Source organism: Pteropus medius, unplaced genomic scaffold (assembly GCF_902729225.1).
Source record: "Pteropus medius unplaced genomic scaffold, Ma_sr-lr_union100, whole genome shotgun sequence".
Lineage (NCBI taxonomy): Eukaryota > Metazoa > Chordata > Mammalia > Chiroptera > Pteropodidae > Pteropus > Pteropus medius.
The window spans coordinates 24,472,854-24,498,983 of NW_024344378.1; the positions used below are offsets into that span (position 1 = coordinate 24,472,854).

The window sequence follows — 26,130 nt, forward strand, 5'->3', positions numbered from 1 at the left end:
AGCAATTCTCTTCATATTGTTTAAGCTTATAATGCCATGTTCTTAGTAAGAGTTGCACTCCTGTGCTTCTGTCTGCCTACTAGCTGCCTTGCTCCTAGTTATGTATTTTGTTGACATTTTGTTTTACGTGAGCTAATCTCTTTCCGTATTTCCTGTAGTGCAGGCCTCTTAGTGGAGAACTCCCTCAATTTTTGTATGTCTGGACAGGTCTTTATTTCTCCTTCATATCTAAATGAGAGCTTAGCTGGATACATTATTCTAGGCTGATAGTTCCTTTTGTTTAATAGTTTGAATATTTGATACCACTCCTTTCTGGCTTGTAAGGTTTGTGCTTAGAAGTTCGACGATAATCTAATGGGTTTTCCTCTGTAGGTTACCGTCTTCTTTTCCCTGGCGACCCTGAAAATTCTTTCTTTGTCATTGATTTTTGATAATTTTAGTACAATATGTCTTGGAGAAGGCCTTTTTTGAGTTGAGATAATTGGGTGTTCTGTTGACTTCTTGAATTCCAAGCTCCAGTTCATTCCTTAGATTTGGGAAATTCTCATCAACTATTTGTCTGAAAATGGTTTCTAATCCCTGCTCCTTTGCCTCCCCTTCGAAAATGCGCATTATTTTTACATTTCCTCTCCTGATGGTCTCAGCTAGTTCTTGTATTTCTCTTTCATTATTTTTCATTCTTTGGTTTCTCTGTTCTTCCTTCTGATTTATTTCTAGATCGCTGTATTCGATAGCACTGATTCTTTACTCCATTTGACTCTATTTTCCAAGCTTGCTATTTCATTTTTCATCTCTTGCAGTGTGTTCTTTATCTCCAGATGATCTAGTTTGTTCTTTTGGAGGGTTTCAATCTTCTTGATCTGCTTATCTAGTTGTTTTTTCAATTCCTGAAATTGTTGATATGCCTTGTTTTGGAACTCACTGAATTTTCAGAAGTTCCTTCCTGAATTCTCTGTCATACAAGTCTCATATTTCTATGTCTGTAAGCTTATTTTCTGGAGATTTTTCTCTTTCTTTCTGAGATGCTTTGTTATCTTGACTATTTATGGTGTTTAATGGATTATTTCTTCGCCTGGGCATTAATGGAAGTGTATTCTGCTTTTTTTCCCAGAAAGATTTATTATATAAATGTCTCTTTAGCCCATTGCAAAGAAGGCATTTTTCTTTTGGTTTCCATTAGGTGGCATCTAACCCTCTTGGATCCCTGCTTCATATAAACTCTGAATAATGTCTTTTTTTTTCTTATAGATATCCAATCATGCTTGCTACTCTCACTCTCAATCCCTATCAGTGTTAGTGACAGATTCAGTATCGTTTGTTCAGATTCCACTCGGGCTCCGTGGTGTCCAGTCTTGGAAGGTATGGGAGGAGGGGCCCTCTAGGTCAGGGGATGGGGTCTGCAGCTCAGCCATGGATTTTGCAACCGCAGCTGCATTGTTTCTCTTCTGTCCCCACTTCAAATATTCCCACTTCTCTGCTTTTGCCCTAATGCCTGGACACTGCCTCTGGCCTCGTGGAGCTCACGGCTCTCCCAGGGAGGGCTGTTCAGGGTACCAGCCACACCTTCTCCCCTTCTCCTCCACCTGCAGAGAACTCGAGCTGCAAGAGGAAGTTTCTTAGTTACTCCCAGCATTCTGGTCATCTTCCGGAGTTCTGATCTGTAGTAGCTCTTATTCGGAAGTCCCATGCTCACACGTGCTGGTATGCAGTTTGAGTGTTTATTGTTGAAGGTTAGATGTTCAGTTATTGTTGTTTCAAGGGGCGAGATCTGGGGACATCTCTCACTCCAAATGTATCTGATTACATGCCCACATTTTTTTCTTCTTAATGAATTCCCTCCAACATTTCCTGTGTTGGACAAGCTTGGTGTTGATAAATTCCTTTAGCTCATTTTTGTCTGGGAAGCTCTTTATCTGTCCTTCAACTGTAAATGATAGCTTTGCTGGATAAAGTTTTCTTGGTTGTAGATCCTGGGTTTTCATCACATTGACCTTTTGTGCCAAGCCCTTCTGTCCTGAATTGTTTCTTTTGAGAAATCAGCTGCCAATCTCATGGGTGTTCCCCTGTAGGTAACTAACTGCTTTTCTCTTACTGCTTTTAAGATTCTCTCCTGGCATTTAACCTTTGGCATTTTAATTCCGATGTGTCTTGGTGTGGCCCTCTTTGGGTTCACATTTTTTGGGACTCTCTGAGCTTCCTGGGATTGTATGTTTATTTTCTTCATCGGGTTAAAAATTTTCCCCTCATTATTTCTTCAAATAGCTCTTCAACTTCTTATTTTCCTTCAAGTAACACTATGACACAAATATTTTTACATTTAATTGTGTCCTATAAGCACCTTAAATTATTATTATAGTCTTGGCTTCTTTTTGCTTCCCATTCTGATGGTGTGTCATTGGCTCCTCCATCTTCTATATCAGTGGCTTGGTCCTCTGATTTATCCACTGTGTTTGCTCCACCTAATATACTCTTCATCTCAGATCATGTGTTCTTCATTTCTGACTGGTTCCCTTTTATAATTTCCACTTCCATTTTCCTGTTTTTTATCTCTTTGTTAAAGTTCTCTCACTGAATTCCAGTATTTGGAACTCTGTTCTGTAACCTCATATGGTTTCACCCTCTTTATCTTCCCATTTTGGCTGCATTTCTGTGTCTGTTTCCATGTACTAAGCAAAGCTCCTAAGTTTCCCGGTCTTATTAGCATGACAGTGTAGTAAGTGTCCAGTGGCACAGTCCTGAGAAGGGTTCAGCTGCAGGTCAATTAGCCCCAGTGGGGCCACCTCTTAAGATTCAGCAAGCAATCCACAAATGCTGTGCTTATAGTTCCCTCAAAAAACCACGCTGCCACCCAGGTAAGTGTAGACTCTGCTCAGCAAAGAGCACAAGATTCCCTAAGGACACAACTGGCTGTGAGTTCAGTGAAACCATGTGTTGTAGGAGGTGGAGTTTCAGGCAATACCCTGGGCGAAGCAATCTCTGTAATCCAGTTTGATAACCTCTCAGCTATGGTGGTGCTGAGTACTCAGACTTGGAAGGAGTGAGTGCTAAACAGAGGAATAATGGAAACCACTGGCACTTCTGTCAATAAGCCACAATATCCACAAGCAATCAAGTAATTGAGCTCTTGTTAACGTTTTACCTGCTCCATTTGGATGAGGAAACAATCGAGAAAGTCTCGAGGATTGTTAATGTCCAAGGATGCTTGATGTTCCCTCGCTTGCTCTATAATATAAGTTTTTAAATAAAGATGATTTTCCAAGATTTTCCCATGCCTCCCTGGGAAATAATGAAGGAGAACAGGGAAAGCATTGCAGAGCTAGAAGAGAAAACGGTATTTTATTAGGTAAAAAAAATATATATACTTAATGAAGACATATACCATATGCCAAGCCCTGACGAGAAACTATACTGTAAATATTAACAAATATTCATAAATAATGGTCTCTGTGTTGAGTGGAATTTTTATTTTACAAACACATACTTTCTACACTGATAAGTATATTTTAGGGAGAAAATTCTGACGAGGGGAGCACAGACGATAATCATGTCCTATACTCAGACATCATGTTTATAATAGAAAACCATCTTTTCACCAATTTGTTCATTTTTACATCAGTTCTTCCCTATAATCTTGAAATATGATGTGGCACATAATACTATAATTCACATTTTGTAGGAGACAGCAGAGGTGAAGGAAGTTGGGCCATCTGATATAGAGCACAAAGCTAACATTGCTTTTTCTAGTCCTATCTAGTTGCCCAGACATTGAATGAGTTTTTCAGAATTGGGAGGGTCCTGAAGATACTATGAAACATAACTCAACATTTTATATGTAAAGCAACTGGGCACCAGAGCAGGTAAATGACTTCTCTAAGATCACATCATTACCTTTTAGGCAGAGTACAGAACATGTCAGCTCAACACAGCCAAAATCATGATTTTTGTTTATGGTTTGTACACCGCAGTAACCGATCATTTTGTCATCCTCAAAATACTCACCTTGTTAGTTAGGATGCCACCTGAATCATCTAACACTCCTACCCTAGTTAGTGTTCCCTAGGAGCATCTGTGGTCCCACATAGTCTCCCTTCTTGAAGGAGATATTCTCTTCCTTCCTACATTCTTGTAGTACTGCCAACTAATGTGCCAAAGAAGTCTCTAAGTGTTGACTGGATGACAAGTTTTGTGAGTAATGAAGCCTTTCCAGAAGAATCCAGAAGTCCATTAGCGCTCTAGGTATACTTTTGGAAAGTTACTAAAGTACTTTACAGGAAATGGAGCTTTAGAATTTAGTGGAAAAACGACTGGACAGGATCAATGTGATTGAATTCTTGGCATGTCTTTTCGAGCCAATCATTAAGGGATCAGCCATCTTTCCCAGATGAGCACTTCGTGGTAGTAAGCTCTGGGAAGGAACGTGATGCTCATACATTCACTTCACAGCTCTGTGCACACAGCGTTTAGGATTTCTTGGAGAAAAGGACATAAAGTAGTTCTCGGGAAGAAACGATCTTGGCCTTACCTGTACCCATGGAGAGCTTATAATCTTTACTATTTCATCCAGTCTTTCCATTAAGTTAAGAAAAGTCTGGTCTTTATAATCAAAACGTTTCTGGAAAATAATGGAGCAGATCACATTGCAGGGAGCACAACTCAGGATAAAGGCGGGATCACAGGGTGATGCTAAAGGATCAGAAACAATTTTAAAACACCATGAAAATGTATACATTTCTTTATGAAATAATAAGTAAAAGTAATTATAGAAACTGTAAAGCAAATCTTTTCTAAAAATTCCCTCAACATCAAAGTATCCAACATGCATAAAATCAACAAATCACTTATAACTTAACTGGAGCAGGTATTTGAACCACACTAGTTATATAATGATTTTCTAAAAATATATATTCAATTCATACCCAATACCATTATTTGTACTCTTTCCACCCAAGGTGCCTGTTAATTTGGAGGGGAAAAAAAGAAGAAAACATTTAAAGAGGACGTTTTTACATTCTTTCATAATGAAACTTATCAGTGCTGAATATTATCTGTCTGCAAAGCCTGTAAAAAATGAAGTGCTGATATAGAGAAGGATAGCTAGGGATCTCAAAATGTGTTCCGTATAATAAATACTTGGAAGAATCATGGGTAAAAGCAGCAGATGAGAAGTTAAAAACAGAGAGATTGTGGGTAAATTCATATATTTGAAGGAATAAGTGTAAAACAGCAGGAATTACCCATGTCATATGACTAGTAAAACTAATACAAATGAATAACTATTATAAGATCAACTTTTTGTCTAAAGTTAAAACAAAATGAGAAATTTTATTTCAAACATCAATCCCAGAATATTCACACAAAAGATAAATTGGTAAATGCAATTCTTTTATTTTTTCATTTCGATGTTTTAAAAAGTCTCCCTCCTTTGGATGTAAATATCCAGCATTTCGATTCATCAGCAAAAAATAATTTATTTGGGAAAAGGTGCCCTGTGTGGACTTCTGGTGTAGTGTTCTGTATAGCCATCAATAGAATAATATAATTTAATAAACACATTTTTTTCCAACATATAAATCAAGTATATCACATTTTTGTAAAGAAATTACAGTAAAGTTTACTTTTTTGTAAAGAATCTATGAATAAAAATTTTGCAATCAAATAACCAATGAATGATTATTATATGCAAAAAATTCAAACTTCACATCTGTAGATGTAATTAGGGTGACTTGAATTAAGTGTTGTGAAAAATGACATTGGGAAGATGGTGGAATGAAAAATCCCAGCCCCTTTATCCACCACAGAACCATTGATTTAGCAATGATTAGACTAAAATTCCTTTACGAGATATCCAGATTCCAGTTAAAAAGTTGCAGTAGCACAGTAGAGCAAAGAACTGAGGACAGCCACATTAAAACTGGTAACAAGCAATTTCACTTTACCTCCTTGAATCTGGCACCACTCAATTGTGGAAGAGAATGCCTCAAGTTGTGATGACTCCATCACAGGAAAGAGAAGGAGGAAGCATGCCTCCAATGTACCAGCTTGTCAGTGGGCTCCCTGAAGAATTGGTGTCCGTCTTACATCACTTGAAGTACTGAAAAAACTGGCAGAGTCTAGATGTCTGAGACCAATGAGAATAAAGGAGGGGAGAGTAGTGCCTTGCTGAGGCCAGCATGGCTTGGCACAATCTAGAGAACGTGCACAATGTGAGGAGGCTCTTTTTTTAAGGAGAAAGCAGAGAAGTAGAGCACATGCATGGTGTTCTGGCTTTTTGGAGTGCTACCCAAGAGACTGGCATCTCTCTCACCTGACTCAGGGCCCAGAGGGGGAGAATACCAACTTTGGAAAAAAAGGACAGTGGGGAAACTTGCTTACATTGAGCCAAAGAACTTTCAGTACCGTAAACAGAGAACAAAGGAAGCCAGAGATTAGTAGCTCCTGAAAAAGAAATTGGCAAGCTTCTCTAGTTGTCAAAATGTAAACACAGAACCAGAGAGCTTTATACAAAAAAACGGGGAGAGAGGAAAATGGGGTGTTTGAGTCTCTAGCCAGGGTGACTGGTGAGGGCTTTGCCCTGTACACGGCCAGTCCATAAAGACTGGAAGAGGTGTGTATTTGTTCAAATTCATGGATCCCAACACAAAGTTAGGGAACAAACAAAGCACAAGGAAACATGATTCAAACAAAAATACAAAACAAATATCCAGACAATGATCTTAAAGAAACCACTTATCCAAAGAAATAATTTAAAAAGTGATAACGGTGTTCCACAAGCTCATGAAAATGATACATAAAGAAAATAAAAATGTGAACATGTAAAAAAAAAAAAAAAACCAGAAGGCTAAAATTTGGGGGACTGAAGAAGACAATAACTCACGTAAACATTGCTACTGAGCTTCAATGGTAGACTTGAAGAAAAACAGAAGAAAATTCAGCAGACTCAAAGAAAGGTCATTTGATATTATTTGATCAGAAGGAAAGGAAAGGAAAAATATTATTTGATCAGAAGGAAAGGAATGAAAAAAGTCAGTAATCCTAAGGGACTTCATAGGTGAATAGAGAAAGGGCAGAAAGCTTACATCAAGAAATGATAGCAGAAAATGTCTCTTCTCTATAGGGAAAATTAATATCTAGACTCAAGAAGGCCAAAGCACTCCAACCAAGATGAACAAGAGAAATCCACACTGAGCTACATTACAATGAAATTGTCAACAGGTGGGAGAGAAAAAATTGGCATACATGATAGATTCTTTGTTCATCCTTCTTGCGACCAAGTAAAAGTTGTGACAAAAACATGGAGCAAACAGCAAGGAAACCTGCCTGGGACTAGACGAGCAAGCCCTACCACTAGGGAGAGAAATAAGAAAGCACCCGGCAACGAGAAGAAATAGGACGAGGTGAAAGCACTAGGCTGCTGTGTTTCAGACATAGCAGCAGCAGCTGGCAGCTGCAGACTCTCTTAAAGGGGCCGTGTCCACAGTGAACGTTCGCGGGAAAGGACCTGCTCGCTGTGAGCAGAGCACCGGGTTGGCTGCGCAGGGTGCACCAGCGACTTACGGGGGAAATTCAGTTGTCAGATTGAGGGACGGAAACTAGGATCTCTCCCGGACAGAAGTGCCGGTGGTATCCATTGTTCCTCTATTGAGCCTTCCACTCTTCCCAGTGTGTGTGCAGCACCGCCATAGCTGAGACGTCATCAAACTGGATAAGAGAATTTAGTCACTCCAGAGGATTCCCTGACACTCCGGGTCCCCCAAATCGTGGTCCTACCCAAGACACAGCCAGGTGTACCCTTGGTGAGTCTGGTGCTCCTTGCTGAGTAGAGCCAAGGCTCACAATAGTGGTCTCTGGCCTCGGATTAGGTACGGTTTCTTGAGGCAGCTATAAGCACAATGTGGATTGCTTGCTGAATCTTAACAGGTGGCCTCATAGGGGCACAGGCTACGGCTAAACTTGGCTTGCAACTGAACCTTCTTAAGACTGTGCCACTGGACACTTACTACAGAAAGCCATGCTAATAAGACCGGGACACTTAGGAGCTTTCTTAGTACATAGAAACAGACACAGAAAAGCACCCAAAATGGGAAGACGAAGAAGCAGAAACCGTATGAGGTTACAGAACAGAGATCCAGGAATAATGGAGTCAAGCAATCTAAGAGATGCTGAGTTATAAGATGCTCTATGAACTTAGGGGAAGTATAGATGAATTCAGTGAGAGAACTTTAACAAAGAGATAAAAAACATGAAAACGGAAATGGAAATTATAAAAGAGAATCAGTCAGAAATGAAGAACACATGATCTGAGATGAAGAGTAAATTAGGTGGAATAAACAGAGTGGATAAATAAGAGGATTGAACCACCAATATAGAGGATGGGGAAGCCAAGGACACTCAATCAGAATGGGAAGCAAAAAGAAGCCAAGACTATAATAAATTAAGGAGCCTATGGGACATAATTCAATGTAAAAATATTTATGTCTTTGTGTTACTTGAAGGTAAACAAGAAGTTGGAAAGATTTTGAAGAAATAATGATGGAAAACATTTTTAACCTGATGAAGGAAATAAACATACAATCCCAGGAAGTTCAGAGAGCCCCAAAGTACATGAACCCAAAGAAGGCCACACCAAGACACATCAGAAATAAAATGCCAAAGTTTAAATACCAAGAGAGAATTTTAAAAGCAGTAAGAGAAAAGCAGTTAGTTACCTACAGGGGTACACCCATAATATTGGCAGCTGATTTCTCAAAAGAAACAATACATATCAGAAGAGCTAGGCACAAAATATTTGATGGGATGAAATCCTTGGATCTACAACCAACTATACTTTATCCAGCAAAGCTATCATTTACAGTTGAAGGACAGATAAAGAGCTCCCCGGACAAAAATGATCTAAAGGAATTTATCATCATTAAGACAGTATTACAGGAAACGTTGGAGGGACTTCCTTAAGAAAAAAAATGTATAAAAAACATGAAGAAAGAATGGTAATAGTACATTCCAATCAATAAGTACCTCAAATAGAAAAGAATTTAGTGCTCCAACCAAAAGATAGAGTGGCCAAATAGATAAGAAAACAAGACTCCTACATATGCAGCCTACAGGAGGCTCAATTCAGATTAAAACACAGACACAGATTAAAAGAAAGGGGCTGGAAAAAGATATTGCCTTAATGGACCTAGAGGATATTGCACTGAATGATATGGTTCAGATAAATACAAATATCGCATGATTTCACGTACATGTGGAATCTAAAGAAAAAAATAAACAACAACAACAACAAAGCAGTAATAAACTGGTGGATACAAAGAATATTTTGAGGGCAACTAGATGGGAAGGAGGTTGCGAGGATGAGAAATATGCAAAGGGATTAAGAGGTACAAATGGATAGTTGCAGAATAGACATGGAGATGTAGAATGTAGCATGAGAAAGATGGATAATAATGTTGTAATAAATATGTAAGGGATAAGATAGGTACTAGATTTAGTCGGGTGATCACATTGTGAGTTATGTGGATCTCTGAAAAAAGACTCATTGAATTGTACAATGTACATATGAGCAACTAATTGTCTATCATATTTCAATAAAGCCAGAGAAAAAAAATTGTAAAAGGCAAAGGCAAATAGAGAATTTGAAGAGCAGTAAGACAAGAGCGACATGTCACATACAACAGAACCACCGTAAGACTATGAACAGATTTCTCAGCAGAAACCTTGAAGGCCAGAAAGAAATGGGATCATATATTCAAAGTACAGAAAGGCAAAAGCTGCCCACCAAGATCACTGTTTTCAGCAAAACAATCTTCAAAATACAGGACAAATATTGCCCAGATAAACAAAAGCTGAGGGAATTCATCACCACAAGACATTCTAAGACGATTCCTTAAAGTTGAAACCATGGGACACTGAACAGCAACACAACACCATATCAAAGTATAAAACTTGCCAAGATAAGTAATATAGAGACAAACACAGAATACTATAATAAAATAAAGGTGGTAATAAACCATAATTAATTTAGTGTAGAAGTGAAAAGACAGAATTGACAAACCATTACATAGACTAAGAAAAACAAGAAGATGCAAATAAAATCAGAAATCAAAGAGAAGACATTGTAACTGATACCACAGAAATACAACAACAACAACAAAAACCTGAGAAATATTATGAGCAATTACACCCCAACAAATTGGATAACTTAAAAGAAATGTGAAAATTCCTAGAAGCATACAACGTACAGGACTGAATCATCAAGAAATAGAAAATCCGATATCAGGAGGAGTAAGGCACTTGAGTCATATATTCAAAAACTTCCCCCAAAAACTAGAAGCCTAGAAGCAATGGTTTCACTGGTGAATTCGACCAAATATTAAGGATTGGTAAATATTGCCAAACCTTCACAAACCTTTCCAAACATATACAAATGAATAAGTATGAGGTTCCACATTAATAGAATAAAAAAATAAAAATAATATAATCATTCTAATAGATGCAGAAAAAGAACCTGACAAAATTCAACATTCTTTCATGATAAATGCACTTCTATATTCCTTTACTCAACATAATAAGAGCCATATATGTCAAGCCCACAGCTAACATCATGCTCAAAGGAAGATTTTCCCCTAAGATCAGAAACAACAAGAAAGTGTCCACTCGCACACTCTTGTTCAACATAGTACTGGAGCCCTAACCAGAACAATCCATCTAGAAAGCCCTAAAGACTCCACTAAAAGCTGTTAGAACTAATCGATGAACTCACTAATGTTGAAGGATATCAAATCAACATGCAAAAAGCAATCGCGTTTGTATACACTAAAAAGGAACTCTCTGAAAAAGAAATAAAGAAAACAATTCCATTTTAAATAACAAAATAAATAGAATATTTAGGAATAAATTCAACTAAGAAGGTGAAAAATCCGTACACTCATCTCTCAGAACGCACTGATGAAAGTAATCACAGAAAGAACAAATGAATGCAAAAATATCCCATGTTCACGGACGAAAAAAAGTAAGATTGTAAAATGTCATTATTACCTGGGAGAACAGGAAATAGAGAGTCACGGTTCAATGAGAACAGTCTCAGTTATGCAAGACGGAAAGGTTTAGAGACCTGCTGCACGGCGGCGTGATTATAGCCAACAATACTGGAATGTATGCGTAATCACTTGTTAAGAGGGTAGATCTTATGTTATGTGTTTGTTCACTATACATTTTATTTTTAAGTGTGGGGAAAAATGGTAGAGCATGGAATAAAAGGGAACGTGTAGTTAGAGGCTTCCATGCCAGGCTCCTTTAAATGTTCAGGGCTCTAAGTTTTAAGACAACTTTTATTTGAGCTAGATTGATTAATTTAGTTCGAGGATCATTTGAAAGGACTTGGGCATTTGTCTGTATGTGATTCACAGGTAAAACATGATTTTCAGTCTTTCCTTTCACTTAATATGGAAGAAAGAATTTAAAAACAGTAGAATTTGTAATGCAAGCTGAACATCAGTCACTTTGACAAGCACTTCACAGGTCATTACATCAGGCAGTGGGAGGTAAATGATGACCACATACTAGTTACCAAAATGTAATGAAGTTGGGGAAAAGTGTAGCAAACTGAAAACAGAGCGAATACCACTGAAGGAAGACAGGATAAGTTGTTATTGATAATGGTTCAAATCTCGTTAAATGAAACATTCTTTACCTTGGTATTTCGGTATTTTGAAAAGTTATGATGTAGCATATCTTCAAAATACATAAATCAATACGGTGGGTATTTGATAACAAAACATAATAAATGCCCATATTTTTGAGATAGTGCTGACTATACACAGAAATCATAACTGATGAGACTAATCTGCCTAAGCAATTAAAACCATAGATGGCATTATGATCGGCATTATTCCTGGTCCCTGGAAGTAACTTTCACCTACATGTGTGGGCTGACTGTATAAATATAATCCAGTTAAGTAAAGGCACATGTCACTTGTTATATGCTCCATTAGAGTGTGATGAGCTCATTCCCACCATGTCCACTTGATAAATATCACCTGGTGAAATGCTCTGGAATAAATAATCCACTCATGCTATAGGAAAAACATCACTCCTTAACTCTTTCAGAAAATGATTCAAAACTATTTTTCATGATTTCTGATTCGAAAACAATCAAACAAAGTTCAGGACAGAACAGGATTAAATGACATTTATACCCACACTGTGTGCCCACACAACCGTGGAGATACACACACTACTAGCATAGATGCACAAAACCTCCCTTGGCTCTGCTTCAAACCCTCCCTCCTCCACATGAGGGCTGACCACAACTTCCCAGACGAAACACTCGGGCCCCATGAACTGTTTTCAGGGATGTCATTAGAGAAGGGAACAGTCTGTTAAGGTCAGAAGCAGAGAGAATCACTCACCATTGGTTTTCCTCAGCTCCTCCACAAGGCAGAGGGCTTCCTCTTGCAGGCGGTCCTCAATGCTCCTCTTCCCCACCCCAAAACTTCGCAGGGTCACGAGGGAGAAGCGTCGGATCTCCTTCCATCTGTTTCCATTGCTAAACAAGATTCCTGCCAGGAGGGGAAACAGAAACTGAGAGAGAAATCCTAGGCCAGGAAAGAGAGCAGACACTTGATTCATACACGGATGGGCCCGGCAGAATTTGAATTCTGCTGAAGAGAATTCAAATCCATATTTCCATCCTTCCCACCCCCGTTACCAATGTTGCCCACACAGACACACACACCTACCGTGCCCTTTTCTAGGTTTTTCAGATGCTGGGGCACTGCCTCTTCCAGAAAACTCCTCTCCCCGATCAATCAGGGCTTCCTTCACTACTTCATACCCATGCAGCACCACAGTGGGCTTCATGCCAAAATACACCGTGAACACAGGGCCATAGACTTTTGAGAGCTGGGAAAGGAGATGCAAACATTAGCAAAAGAAGTTACAATTTGATAATATATCATGCCCGATTAACGATGTTATTAACCTATTTTAAGTTTTCACTTTGTGACCCACTGCTCAAAATATTTCTAAAGTGAATCATTAAATATGAGGGTGGTGGTTAATAACTACCAAGTAAGTGCCAGGCAATGCTCGGCTAATTTGTACAGGTGTTACAATGAATCCTCAAAGCAGCACGTTCGGCAGGTTCATTTGCCCCACTTACAAATAAGGATACTGATGTCAGTAAATTGCAATTTATCCCCAGCATCCCATAGCTACTACATAGAACACTGAAATTTGAATTCCTTCTCATTTGACCTCTGATCCTTGAGCAATACATCAATTCTCAATGCCCACTTTGGACCAATGCCCCGCTCACCACTTCACGGTCACGTGTAAAGCTCTTGCTTTAAGAATTCTGATTCAGTAGCCCTGTGATGAATACTAAAATTTTATATTTTTTAAATTAGCCCAGAGGTTTCTAATGCCTAGGCAAGTTTATGATCCACTGGTGTTATTACTGTAGAGCAGAGTGAGCACCACAGAGGCAGTGCCAGGATGTGCGGCATCTCACGGAAGAACAATTTCTTTCACCTGCAGCATTTATAGGGTACAGAAGGCAGTTTTGTGCAGAATGCAGACAGATCTGTTATCATCAAGCTGGCCCAGACAGATTATTTTCTTCTTTCATTCACTTATGCTGGTCCTCATCCCAGAACTATTTCTTTGACATCAAGCATAATTGGCTTCTTCAGAAAAGTTCAATTTTCATGGCTATTCTGAACAAAACGCACTGTTTATATAGTAGATGACTTCTTGAATGAAGTCTCTAATCAAAGACACATCCTTTATCATGAGGAGCAGTTCTCCCATCTCTTGCCACTTTATTATTTTGATTCCACTATACAAAGACCTAAATGTATCTCTCTCACACAATGCATTACTTCACTCCACTATTCTTGACATGACAAATCAAAACAATGCTCCACGGGGAGTATTTTCTTCCCAATGATATATTTTAACAATTTCATTTTCTATGTTGTATTTTATGTAAATATATTTTGATAAATATATTTTATTTAAAAGTAGATATTAATTTACTTACCATTTGCAACCTGCTGGAGGAACATAAGACATACTTACATTGCTTAAGGATTTGCTTACGTTCTTCAGATCTAGCTGTAGAATATTTCCAATAATTGGCAGAGGCGTGGGGCCAGGCGGGAGGTTCCCTTTCCCCGTGCTCTGTTTCCACAGGGAGAGGAGAAGCAAACAGGAGAGAAAGAGCCCCAGGACCACAACCGGATCCATTACAGCTTTCTTCTTACTTAGGCACCTGGGAGTTTAAAATCCAAACTTTTATAACACTCTCTACTATTCACCCCGTGCCTCTTTGACTCCCAAGGAGATTAATCAGCTAGATGTACTTATTTTAATCTCTTTTCTGAAGGGACTTCAGCCCATTTGTCTCCTTCTTTGTAATGTTTCGCCCTAGAGATGTTGGTTTGACAAGTTTGAAGTGCAGCCCAGATATTGGGGTTTTATTTGTTTTTTTTTTTAACATCTCATTTGGTTGAAAATCAATAAAGTAAATAAACGACTCAAAAAATTGCTCAATATTTTGGATTCTCAGATTCGTGACCAGTTCAGAATTTATAACCTGTGAGGCAATCCTTGTATATAAAAAATTGTTTATCCTTTAATGATTTATCGAATACTAGTTTACTTTCTCCTTGATTATAAAAGCCTATAGTTAGCTAAACATAAACTAGGGAACACAAATCATTAATTTTGAATATCTAAATATGAATCAAGTCATTAGCTAATTTACACACATTTTAACATCAAACTCTCCCCCATCAAGAAAAAAAACACTGAAAAAAATTATTTTTACTTTTCAGATGGGGAATCTCAGAGAGAATAGGACACCCATCCAGTGACACACAGCTCATAAGGGACATAACTGGGGGTGCAACTTATATTCTCTAGTGCCCATCATGGTGCTCTATGGCTTACGATTCAGCTGCCTCCAAAGCAATTTTAGGAAAACAAACAAAACTCCCAAAACATTATTTTCTCTGAATGGGCACCCCATCGAGTGTTCACAAAATAACCGGCTCCACATTGAACAGAAGCCCTTATTTGACTCCAAGGATAAAAGAGCCATAGATTCTCAAGAGAAGAAACAGAAGATGAAGATTCTCCTCTCTCCTTCAATGCAGAAGTGAAACTTGTACAGGTCACTGAGGAAAGAGCCCGTGTCACAGAATTCAGGGAGAGGGCTTGAAAAACCATGGCTTTCCCCACATCCCTACCTTCAGACATCCCTTCACCTTCAGACACAGCCTTCTCTGTTGCTTTTCCGGCCTAATGTTGTCAGAACCAATGGAATGAAGTATGCACAGCAAGGAAGAAAGATTTTAGACAGGACAACAGACGTAGATTCTCTGGGGGACGGAAGACAGGGACTTAACTAAAAAGACTCATAGCACAGAACTAGCATAACACGCAGACCTGATCATGAGGTGACACTTAGTGATCATAAGGATCCGAACATCACTAGGATGATATACATTACTAGATTACTGTACAAAGATGTATTCTGTAAAGATATCATCTTATCTGTCCTAAATTGATTAGCACGCTTATTTCGAAGCACTTTGAGAAGGAAAACTAAGACTTGTCAAGACCTCATTTACAGCACATACTTTCATCCCTCATGTTACCAGGCAGAATACACCTCCATCATGTCTCTTTTGATACACTCAGTTACTTTTGCCTAAGGTAAAATTATGTCCATTTTAATGGTGAGGCAGCTGGCCTGGAAGTTTCAGCGCCTCGGCCAAGGACAAACAGACTGCAGGTGGTGGAGCTCTGGCCCCACATCCTCTGGGTCATGAATGCTTCCTTAATCAAAAACACTCAGCTCAAGCAAGTTCCCCAGCGTTTACTGAGTCATCTGTGACTTACCTTCATTGGTGACTATCAAATAAACATCAACCGTGTTAATACTGCAGCATGGGTTGACTAAAGCGAGGGTCAGAAATGTTTAGTTATGTAACCTTTAGAAGTTCAGTGAGTCCAGTTTTGGTAATCCCTTTATCTAGGACATAGAGCAGCATGACTTTGCGGCCTAACTCACACAGCTCTGGATTCTGACAGAGCAGCGCTACTTTCTCTTGCATGACATGAACTCGATGGCTCTCTTTAAAGCAATCATTTTATTTCTTGAGAGATGGGTGCCCCTGCTCTTCTCCTCCTTTCTCTTGCTGAGGCTTCTGCCTGGTCTTTTCTCTTTGTAGAGTGAAAGAGTCACAGATAATTAGAGAAAGAGGGATCAGAGACCTCTAGCCAAATCCTGACTTTAGATTTTGGAGTAAGGAATTGGTGACTCGATGAGGTACAGTGTTACTATGTCTTCAATAGAAGACCTTGTCTTAGAATCCAGGTTTCCAATTCCAGGGTCTGTGATATCTCACATCAAAGAAATTTTCTATCGCTTCCCAGATAGATGGCCGGAAGGGCATCACGGTGAAGCCCTCCACAGTGACAGAGCCATGCAAAGTTCAGTGAGGGAAGAAGTGTGAATTAGAACTCTTTATTTATCTGTTTGTTTGTTTATTTTTATTTTTTTATTATCGTGACATTGGTTGATGAAATCCAGTATGTTCCAGGTGTACAATTCAACAGTAAGGCATATATATATGTATATATCATTGTGTGTTCAGCACCCAGAGATTAATTTCTTTCTGCCACCTCATATTCGAGACCCTTTACCCAGTCTATCTCTCCCTCTCCCCGACCCTCTGGTAACCACAATTCTATTGTCCACGTCCATGTGTCTCTGTTTGCTTGTCCTGTTCGTCTGTTGCTTTTAGGTTTATATCCCACATATAAGTGATATCAGGTGATTTCCAACTTTTTCTGTCTGGCTTATTTCACTTAGCATGATTATATCAAGGTCCATCCACGTTGTTGCAAATGGCAGTATTTCGTCAATCATATGGCTGAGTAATATGCCGTTGTATATATGTATCACAGCTTCTTTAGCCAATCATCTATCATAGGACACTTCGATTGCTTCTATGTACTGGCCACTGTGAATAATGCTGCTATCGACATCAGTGTGCAAACTTGGGATTTCAAGTTTTCGGAGTAAATACCCAGTAGAGGGATTGCTGGATCATATGGTAGATCGATTCTTAGGTTTTTGAGGAACCTCCATACTGTTTACAATAGTAGGTGTACGAACTTGCAATCCCAGCGTATGAGGGTTCCTTTTTCTCTGCATCCTCTCCAATATTTGTTGTTAATTCTCCTTTTGAAAACAACCATTCTAACAGGTGTGAGATGCTATTTCATTGTGGTTTTGATTTGCATTTCCCTAATAGCTAGTCATGTTCAATATCTTTTCACATGTTTGTCGGCCATTTGTATATCTTCTTGGAAGAAGTGTCTGTTCAGGTCCTCTGCCTGTTTTTCATTGGACCGTTTGTTTTGTTGTTGTTATTGAGTCGTATGTGTTCTTTGTGTATTTTGGAAATTTGGCCCTAATTGGAGGTATTGTTTGCAATATATTTTCCAGTTCGGATGGTTGTCTCTTTACCTCATTGACCGTTTCTTTTGCTGTGCAGAAGGTTCTTGGTTTGATGTAGTCCCATTCATTGATTTTAGCTTTTACTTCCCTTGTATTTGAGGTCAAATTCATAAAATCCTCTTTAAGTCCAAGGTCCATGAGTTTAGTTCCTATGTCTTCTTCTATACAAATCATTTTTTCAGGTCTTATATTTAAGTCCTTAATACATTTGAGTTAGTTTTGGCGTGTGGTGATAGACAGCAGTCTAGTTTTATTCTTTTGCAGGTGGCTTTCTAGTTTTCCCAGCACCATTTATTGAAAAGGCCCCACTGTATGTTTCTGGCTCTTTTCTCACAAATTATTTGCCCATATAAATATGGTTTACTTCTGGACTCTCGATTCTGTTCCACTGGTCCGTGTGTCTGTTTTTCTGCCGATACCATGCCATTTTGATTGTAGTCACTTTGCAGTATACTTTGAAGTCAAGCTGAGTGATGCCTCCAGCCTTGTTCAATTTCTCGGAATAGTTTTGGTGATTCTGAGTCTTTTCTGCTTTTATACAAATCTGATGACTTTTTGTTCTATTTCTTTAAAAAATGAGGATGGGTATTTGATGGGGGTTGCATTAAATCTGCATAATGCTTTAGGTAATATGGTCATTTTAACTACGTTGATTCTTCCAATCCAAGAACACAAAATATCTTTCCATTTCTATGTATCTTTTTCCATTTTATTTAATAGGCTCTTATAGTTTTCATTATATTGGTCCATCACATTTTTCATAAAATTTATTCTTAAGAATATTATTCCTTTGTTTCAATTGCAAATGGAATTATTTTTTCCACTTCTTTTTCTGACACTTCATTATTAGAGTATAGGAACGCTATGCATTTTTGAACATTGATTTTGTATCCAGAAACCTTACATTTTTGCTTATTGTTTCTACTAGTGTTCTTGAGTAGTCTTTAGAGTTTGTATCTAGAGAATTATGTCATCTGCAAATAGTGAAAGTTTGACTTCGTTTCTTATTTGGATGCCTTTTATATCTTTCTCTTGCCTGATTACACTCGCTAAGACCTCCAAAGTCATGTTGAGTAACAGCGGTGATAGTGGACAAGCTTGTCTTGTTCCTGACTTTAGAGAGAAAGTTTTTAGTTTTTCACCATTCAGTATAATGTTGGCTGAGAGTTTGCTGTATATGGTCTTTATTATGTTAAAGCACTTTCTTTCTATACCAATGCTGTTAAGTGTTTTGTTCATAAATGGATGCTGTATCTGGTCAAAGGCCTTTTCTGCATCTATTGATGTGATCATATGATTCTCAGTTTTTAATTTATGTGGTGTACTACATTAATCAATTTGCGTATGTTGTTCCATCCCTGCACCCTGGGGATGAAGCCGACTTGGTTGTGGTGTATAATCTTTTTAATATGTTGCTGTATTCGGTTTGCTAGTATGATATTTTAGATTATTGCATTTGTGTTCATGAGAAATATCAGTCTGTAGTTTTATTTTTTCATTTTATCTTTACCAGGTTTTGGCACCAGGTTATGGAAGCACAAAAGGCTGTGAATTGCCAAAGCCATCCTGAGAAAAAAGAACAAGGCTGAAGGCATCACTCTGTCTGACTTCAAATTATATCGCAAAGCAACAGTAATCAAAACAGCATGGTATTGGCAGCGAACGACACACGAACAGACACACAAACCAGGGGAACAGACTCGAGAGTCCAGAAGTAAACCCATATTTATATGGGCAAATGATTTTCAACCAAAAAGCCAAAAACATACAGTGGAGAAAGGAAAGCCTCTTCAATAAATGGTGCTGGGATAACTGGAAAGCCACCTGCAGAAGAATGAAACTAGACTGTTGTCTATCACCACAAATCAAAATTAACTCAAAATGAAGTAAGGACCCAAATATAAGAACTGAAACAATAAAATGCATAGAAGAAAACATAGGAACTAAACTCAAGGAACTTGGACTTAAACAGGATTTTATGAATTTGACCTCAAAGTAAGGGGAGTAAAAGCTAAAATAAATGAATGGGACAACATCAAACTAAAAAGCTTCTGCTCTGCAAAAGAGGCCGTCAACAAGGTAAAGAGACAACCATCCGAATGGGAAAATATATGTGCAAGCAACACCTCTGATAAGGGCCTAATATCCAAATATACAAAGAACTCATACAACTCAATAACAACCAAAAAACAAATGATCCAATCAATAATTTGCAGAGAATCTGAACAGACACTTCTCCCTAGGGGACATACAAATGGCCAACAAATATATGAAAAGATGCTCAATATTGCTAGCTATTAGGGAAATGCAAATCAAAACCACAACGAGATACCATCTCACATCTGTTAGAATAGCTATAATCAACAGGACAGGCAATAACAACTGTTGGAGAGGATGCGGAGAAAAAGGAACATTTATACACTGCTGGTGGGACTGCAACTTGGTATGGCCACTCTGCAAAATACTATGGAGTTTCCTCAAAACACTAAGAATTGATCTTCCATATGATCCAGGTAATCCCTCCACTGGGCATGAACCCCCAAAGACTTGAAAACCGATATCCAAAAAGATATTTGCACACAGATTTTCATAGCAAAGAGTGTGGAGAAAATGGAACCCTTCACCACTATTGGGAATTTTTAAAATATTGTATCCACTTTTACATATATATTCTCTTCTAGGAGTCATATGGTTTTGGTTCTTACGTTTAAGTCTTTGATCCAGCCAGTTTCTCAAAGGTTAAATGAAAAGGTACCATGTGGCCCAACAGTTTTACTCCCTGATATATACCCAAGAGAGATAAAAACTATGTCCACACAAAAACTTGTAAATAAGTGTTCATAGAAACATTATTCAAAACAGCTAAAAAATGGAAAAACTAAGATGTCCATCAACACCTGAATGAATAAATAAAATGTTATACCCATACAATGGAATATTATTCAACTATAGAAAACATGGGGTATAGATACATCTTTAACAATGATGAATCATGAAATCATTATGCTAAGTACAAGTAGTCAGTTATAAAAGGCTACATAGTATAAATTCTGCTTATGTAAAATGTCCAGACGGAAAGTAGATTAGTGGTTGCCTAGGACTGGGCTAGTTGGGGGAAATGAGAGATGACTGCTAAAGGGTATGAGGTTTCTTTTCAGGACAATGAAAATGTTTTAGAATTGATTGTGGCCATGGTTGCACATCTCTGTGAATATACTAAAACTCATTAAAATGTACACTTTAGTGGGTAAATTGTAAGGTACGTGAATTATATCTCAATGTAAATCTGTTACCAAAAAAAAAAAAATTAGGCAGACTAAATACAATAGTAAGACACAGAAAACAATGTTATTTTAAAATACTGTATTCAGAAAATGGCTGTTTGAAATTGAAATTCTGGAGATCTTAGATCCCTCCTTGATTAATAAAGAGCCTTCATAGCATTAAGGAAACCCTTCTAAATGTGTGCAAAATATGGAGAACTCATGTAGGTGCATTCTTCTGGGAAGGAGTTCACACATTTGATCATATTCTCAAATTAAAAACACCCAGAAAAGAATAAGAATCATTGTCCTAGCATAAGAGAATGCAGACAATGGAAGTAATTCCTTTCTTCACTCTTCCAGTTTCTTTAAACCCTTCCAGTTTCTTAATGGTATGCCATCTATAACACATGAGTCGAAGATCCAGCTCACATTCCATAGATCATTCTTTTGAAGTCATCTCCTTCAATATTTTTGGCTCCTTGCCATTTTGGCCTTCTCGATGATGTTTCATTTCTGCCTATTCTTACAAAGTGGTTGAATAAAAAACTCGTGGCCTCAAAGGAAGGATTTTCTTCTCTGGAACTAGCTTTAAAGTGTGTTCTGGATTCTGCCTCAGTTCAACGAGAACCCTTCATCTACACTAGTGTCTTTAGGGAACCTGTATTTCCCTCTCACACAGGTTTTCAACTCAATCCTACCACTATTCAAATTCATGATCTAAATCTTTCCTTTCTTGGTTAAACTTTCCAAATAGGGTATCTGGTCTCATGCTGAAATTTCGCACATGAGCTCCTATAACTTGGCACTCATCGTCCTCTCTACTAAAACCTTTTTCTACAAAACTGCTCTAAAACATTCTTAACCACTTTAAGAGGCCTTCCCAAGTATAGCATCTTTACTTCCAAATTTTATCTAATACCTCATTTTTTTTTTCCTAAAAGTTTGCTGCTTCTTTGACTTCCATGAGACTGCATACTTGATTCTGTTCCTAGAACTCTGAGACTATGACAAGAGGGATAACTTTGCTTTTGACTCTCCTGCATTTCCATGGTCCAGTCTCTCATAAGGTCCAAGTTAAAAAAGAAATGAATATTGCTCAGCCTGTCCTAAAGCTTCATTCTTATTGTATAGATTGTTCTACAGAAAGAGAATAGTTTTCTCTATTATCTATATTCTGTTCTTCTGGTTTATGCATCTACCTGATCAAATCAAAACTTTCCATGCCAGCATTCAACCTCATATTTATCCAAATTCATTTTCGGTTTCTTTCAATTAAGTCTTCTCTCTGCCACCCGCCTAAAACCTTTTCCATCACACACCTCTGAACTTTTACCTGCATCATTCAGCCCATCTGAAATTCCCTCCACTGTCCACTACGGCAAATATTTTAAGATCTACATCAAACCTCATGACACGCAGGAAGTCTACCTAAGTTAAGCCATTCCTTTCCATTGTCCCACATACCATATGCATCGATCGTAACCATTTTCATATTATAGTATAATATTTTGTATTTTCTAACTTGTTTGTAATTGTTTACATTTCATCTGGTATATGCTTTCTGTCTCTCAGGTAGATTATTATTAATACCTAAAGGACAGGGTCTATGTCGTCAGTTAGTTAATAATTCAGTTCTATGTGGTCCATGATGCTTGGTGCAGATTCATGCATACAATAGGTACTTAAAATGCTAGTCAGGCATTTATTGCCTTGCTATTTAAACAACTCTAGTTGCTACAGAATTAAGTAATAAGCCATAAAATCACGAGAAATCAAAATGTATCTGTTCCATTTTGATCAGAAAACAATCAGTGAAGTATGAGGATTTCTCTTGGTGATCTTTCATTTTCTTTCAAACATAACTTTTTTTAAGTTCACTATAAATTTTAATTCATGATAGAAATGTTACCTAAAGACACAATTGAACATCTTATATTAGAAAATAAAATATAATAATCAAATTCCATTTTCTGAATACTTTTATGACACAAAGATTTTCCTCAGATCCAATCTTAGATTGTGTTGTTTGCTTTCAGAGAAACATATCATAACAGCAAACTGTTTAAATAATACAAGTAAAGCTATTTAAATGATTGTCCAAACAGAACTTTTTAAATGAACTTATTTAAATTAGTTTCAAATATACAGTACATTGGTTAGATATCTACCTTGTTCATAAAATGATTCCCCCAATTGCTCCCTCCCTCCCCTGGCCCTCCACTTAGCCATCATATTAATGCTAACTGCATTCCCTGGGCCGTGCTCCTCATGCTCGTGCCCAGCTATCAACTACTAATTTGTACTTTTTTAATCCTTCACCACATTCTCGCAGCCTCCAAACCCCCTCCCCTCTGTCTGTCACCAAATTGTCCACTATTTTTGTGAGTCTGTTTTTGATTCGTCTGTTCTTTCTGTTCCTTAGATTCCACGTATAAGTGAAATCATATGGTATTTCTCTTTCGCTGTCTGACTTATTTCCCTCAGCATAATAACATCTAGCTCCATCCATGTTGTTGCAAATGGTAGGATTTCATTTGTTTTAATGCCTGAGTAATATTCCATTCTATATATGAACCATAATTTTTTTAGCCAATCATCTGTTGATGGGCATTTAGGTTGCTTCCATATCTTGGCTATTGTAAATTGTGCTGCCATGAATATTGGAGTGCATAGATCTTTACGAATTATTGTTTTGGTGTTCTTTCGATAAATACCCAAAAGTGCAATTGCTGAGTCAAAAGGTATATCCATTTTTAATTTTTGAGAAACCTCCATACTGTTTTCCACAGCAACTGTACCAATCTGCAATGTATAATCCCATCGACAATGCATAAGGGTTCTCTATTCTCCGCATCCTCGCCAACACTTGCTGTTTTTTGATTTATCGATGATAGCCATTTTGACAGGTGTGAGGTGATATCTCATTGCGGTTTTAATTTGCATTTCTCTCAAACATAACTTTTAAATAAGCAATTTTTATATAATTTGTTATGAATTCCTGGTGAATAATCAATGAGAGCAGGGAAATTGTTACAGACCTAAAAGAGAAAAACTATATTTACTAAATAAATATTTCTCGAAGACATATACACCATATGTTAAGCCCTGGTTAGATCCTGAAGCTACAAAGATAGTTACAAAATATTCTCCTTCTTTAGAAGGAACATTTTACTATACATATAAACTAATTCTCTATGATGGTGGAAAGATTTGAGGAAGAAAATTTTGACCAGAGGATGAAAGATGATAATCATTTCAATACTCACACATAATTTTGGAGTATTAAAGCATATTTATACCAATTATCTGGGTTTATTTTCATCATTTCTTCCTTAAAGCCTTGAACAGGATGGCATGAATTACTATGATATACATTTTGTAGATGAAACAGAGATTGAGTTTGGGCAACCTGATAGAGAGCACAAAGATGGTCCCTACTGTTTTGACTTTTATCGAGCAGCCTCAGAAATGAAATCAGTAGTTTAGAATTGCATGAGACTTGAAGACAGCAAGAAATCCAACTGAACGTTTTATGGATAAAGTAATTGTGCACACGGGCAGTTAAGTGATTGCCCTAAGATCACACAATTATCTTTTAGACACAATACAAGGCATGTCAGCTCAGCACAGGGTAAAACTGTGATTTTTGTTAATGGTTACTATGCCTTAAAACCCATTGATTTATCATCACTAACCCACTTACTTTGTCAGCTAGAATCCTAGCTGAAGAATCCAACACTCTTCTTCTGGTCAGTGTTTGCTGGCAGTACCTGTGGTCCCAAACATTCTCCCTCTTCGATACCCTAAATTAGGATATTGCTGCCAAGTAATGTGAAGAAGAGGTCTCCACGTGCTGTGGGTAATGAAAGCCTTTCAGAAAGGACCTGATGTCCATTTAGTGCCATAGCCATGCTTTTAAACAGTTACTAAAGTACTTCATGGCAACTGGGCTTTGAAAGCTGCACTTTAGTGGAAAAACCACCAGACAGGGAGTCAGTTGGCTTGAATTCCAGCTCTGTGTTTGAACATTCATTTTGTGCGTGTGAGAAGTAAATGGATCGGCCATCTTTCCCATATGTGCGCTCCATAATGCTAAGCTCTGGGTAGGACTGTGGTGTTCAAACATTCCCCTCACGGCTTGGTCCATATAGAATTTTGGACTTGTCAGAGAAAAGAGCATTAATGGTATGTCAGGAAGAAAGGATCTTGGCTTAAACTGGATCTACGAGGAGCTTCATAATATTGAGGTTTTCGCTGACTTTTCCCATCAAGATAAGAAAATTGGGATCTGCATAATCAAAACGGTTTTGGAAAATAATGGAGCGGATCACATTGTAGGGAGCACAGGCCAAGATAAAAGTGGGATCACAGGGCGAGGCTAAAGAATTAGAAACATTTTTATTAAATCATTAAATACACAAAGAAAAAGTCTTTGTCTTTGGTATATCAGGTAAAAGGTAACTTTAGAAGCTTCCAAGAAATACCTACCTATAAATGCTCTTATCAGAAAAATTTCAGCATGCATAAAATCAGCATATGACTTTTTCCTTAAACTTGAGTTGACCGTACATTCTAGCTAAATAAGTATTTTTTCTAATACATTATTCTCATCCAGGGCCTTTATTTATGCTCCCATACCTCGTAGGCCTCTTTTGTAAAGATTAGTAATTCAAGTTGTCAGCACAGAGTCATATCTGTCTGCCAAACTTGTAGGCAATTAAACACTGACAGAGAAAGAAAATGTTTAGTGACCTGGGAACTTTTCAGAGATAATGAATAGTTAAAGAATCCATGTGTAGAATAATCAAAGACAAACCTTAAAGAGCAAGAAATTATGAGTAAATTCAGGTATGTGAAAGAACAAATGTAAAAAATCAGAAGCCACCCATGTTGTTTGAGAAGAAAAACTAACACAAATGAACAAAAAATAAGGACCGAACGGATTGCCTAAAGTAAAAGTATAATGAGAAAATTTTATCTCAAATTCAAGTCATTGGGAGGGCAACCACAAATATTAAATTGAGTAGTGGAATCTTTTGAATTCTTCACTTCGTTATAAGCAAAAAAGAATTTCCCTCTCGAGGAGACGGTGTCCATCACCTCCAACCAGCTTGGAATTTAATTGATTTGCCTTTTTGTGGACTTCTATTATATTGCTCTGTATTGCCATCCACAGAAAACAGGTTAAAAAAACACAGACAAAGAAATTAAATTAGTGGAAAGGCTTTCTTTATTTGCTAGGAGACCTGTAATATAAAATCGTCGTATGCAAATGAGCCATGAACTTAATATGTATAAGGCCCCCCGTTTCCTATCAATTGATATAATTAGGAA

At 37.7% G+C, this 26,130-nt stretch overlaps 1 protein-coding gene across 6 annotated transcripts in view; it reads right to left on the reverse strand.

Moving 5' to 3' along the window:
• Positions 1 to 26,130, reverse strand: part of CYP2C18 (cytochrome P450 family 2 subfamily C member 18) — a 44,617-nt gene that overhangs the window by 15,243 nt on the left and 3,244 nt on the right. Inside the window, exons 1-6 of one of the 6 annotated variants that reach the window (XM_039871687.1) lie at positions 15,267 to 15,384; positions 14,077 to 14,269; positions 12,735 to 12,897; positions 12,405 to 12,554; positions 4,523 to 4,683; positions 3,140 to 3,316 (exon numbers count right to left, since the gene is read on the reverse strand). In XM_039871687.1, coding sequence (XP_039727621.1) covers positions 3,140 to 3,316; positions 4,523 to 4,683; positions 12,405 to 12,554; positions 12,735 to 12,897; positions 14,077 to 14,244 — 819 coding nt within the window. In that variant the 5' untranslated portion in view covers positions 14,245 to 14,269; positions 15,267 to 15,384. Of the gene's footprint in view, positions 1 to 3,139; positions 3,317 to 4,522; positions 4,684 to 12,404; positions 12,555 to 12,734; positions 12,898 to 13,062; positions 13,986 to 14,076; positions 14,444 to 15,266; positions 15,385 to 26,130 lie in introns of those variants that run through there. The other 5 variants (XM_039871688.1, XM_039871689.1, XM_039871691.1 and 2 more) reach the window with 5 other exon arrangements.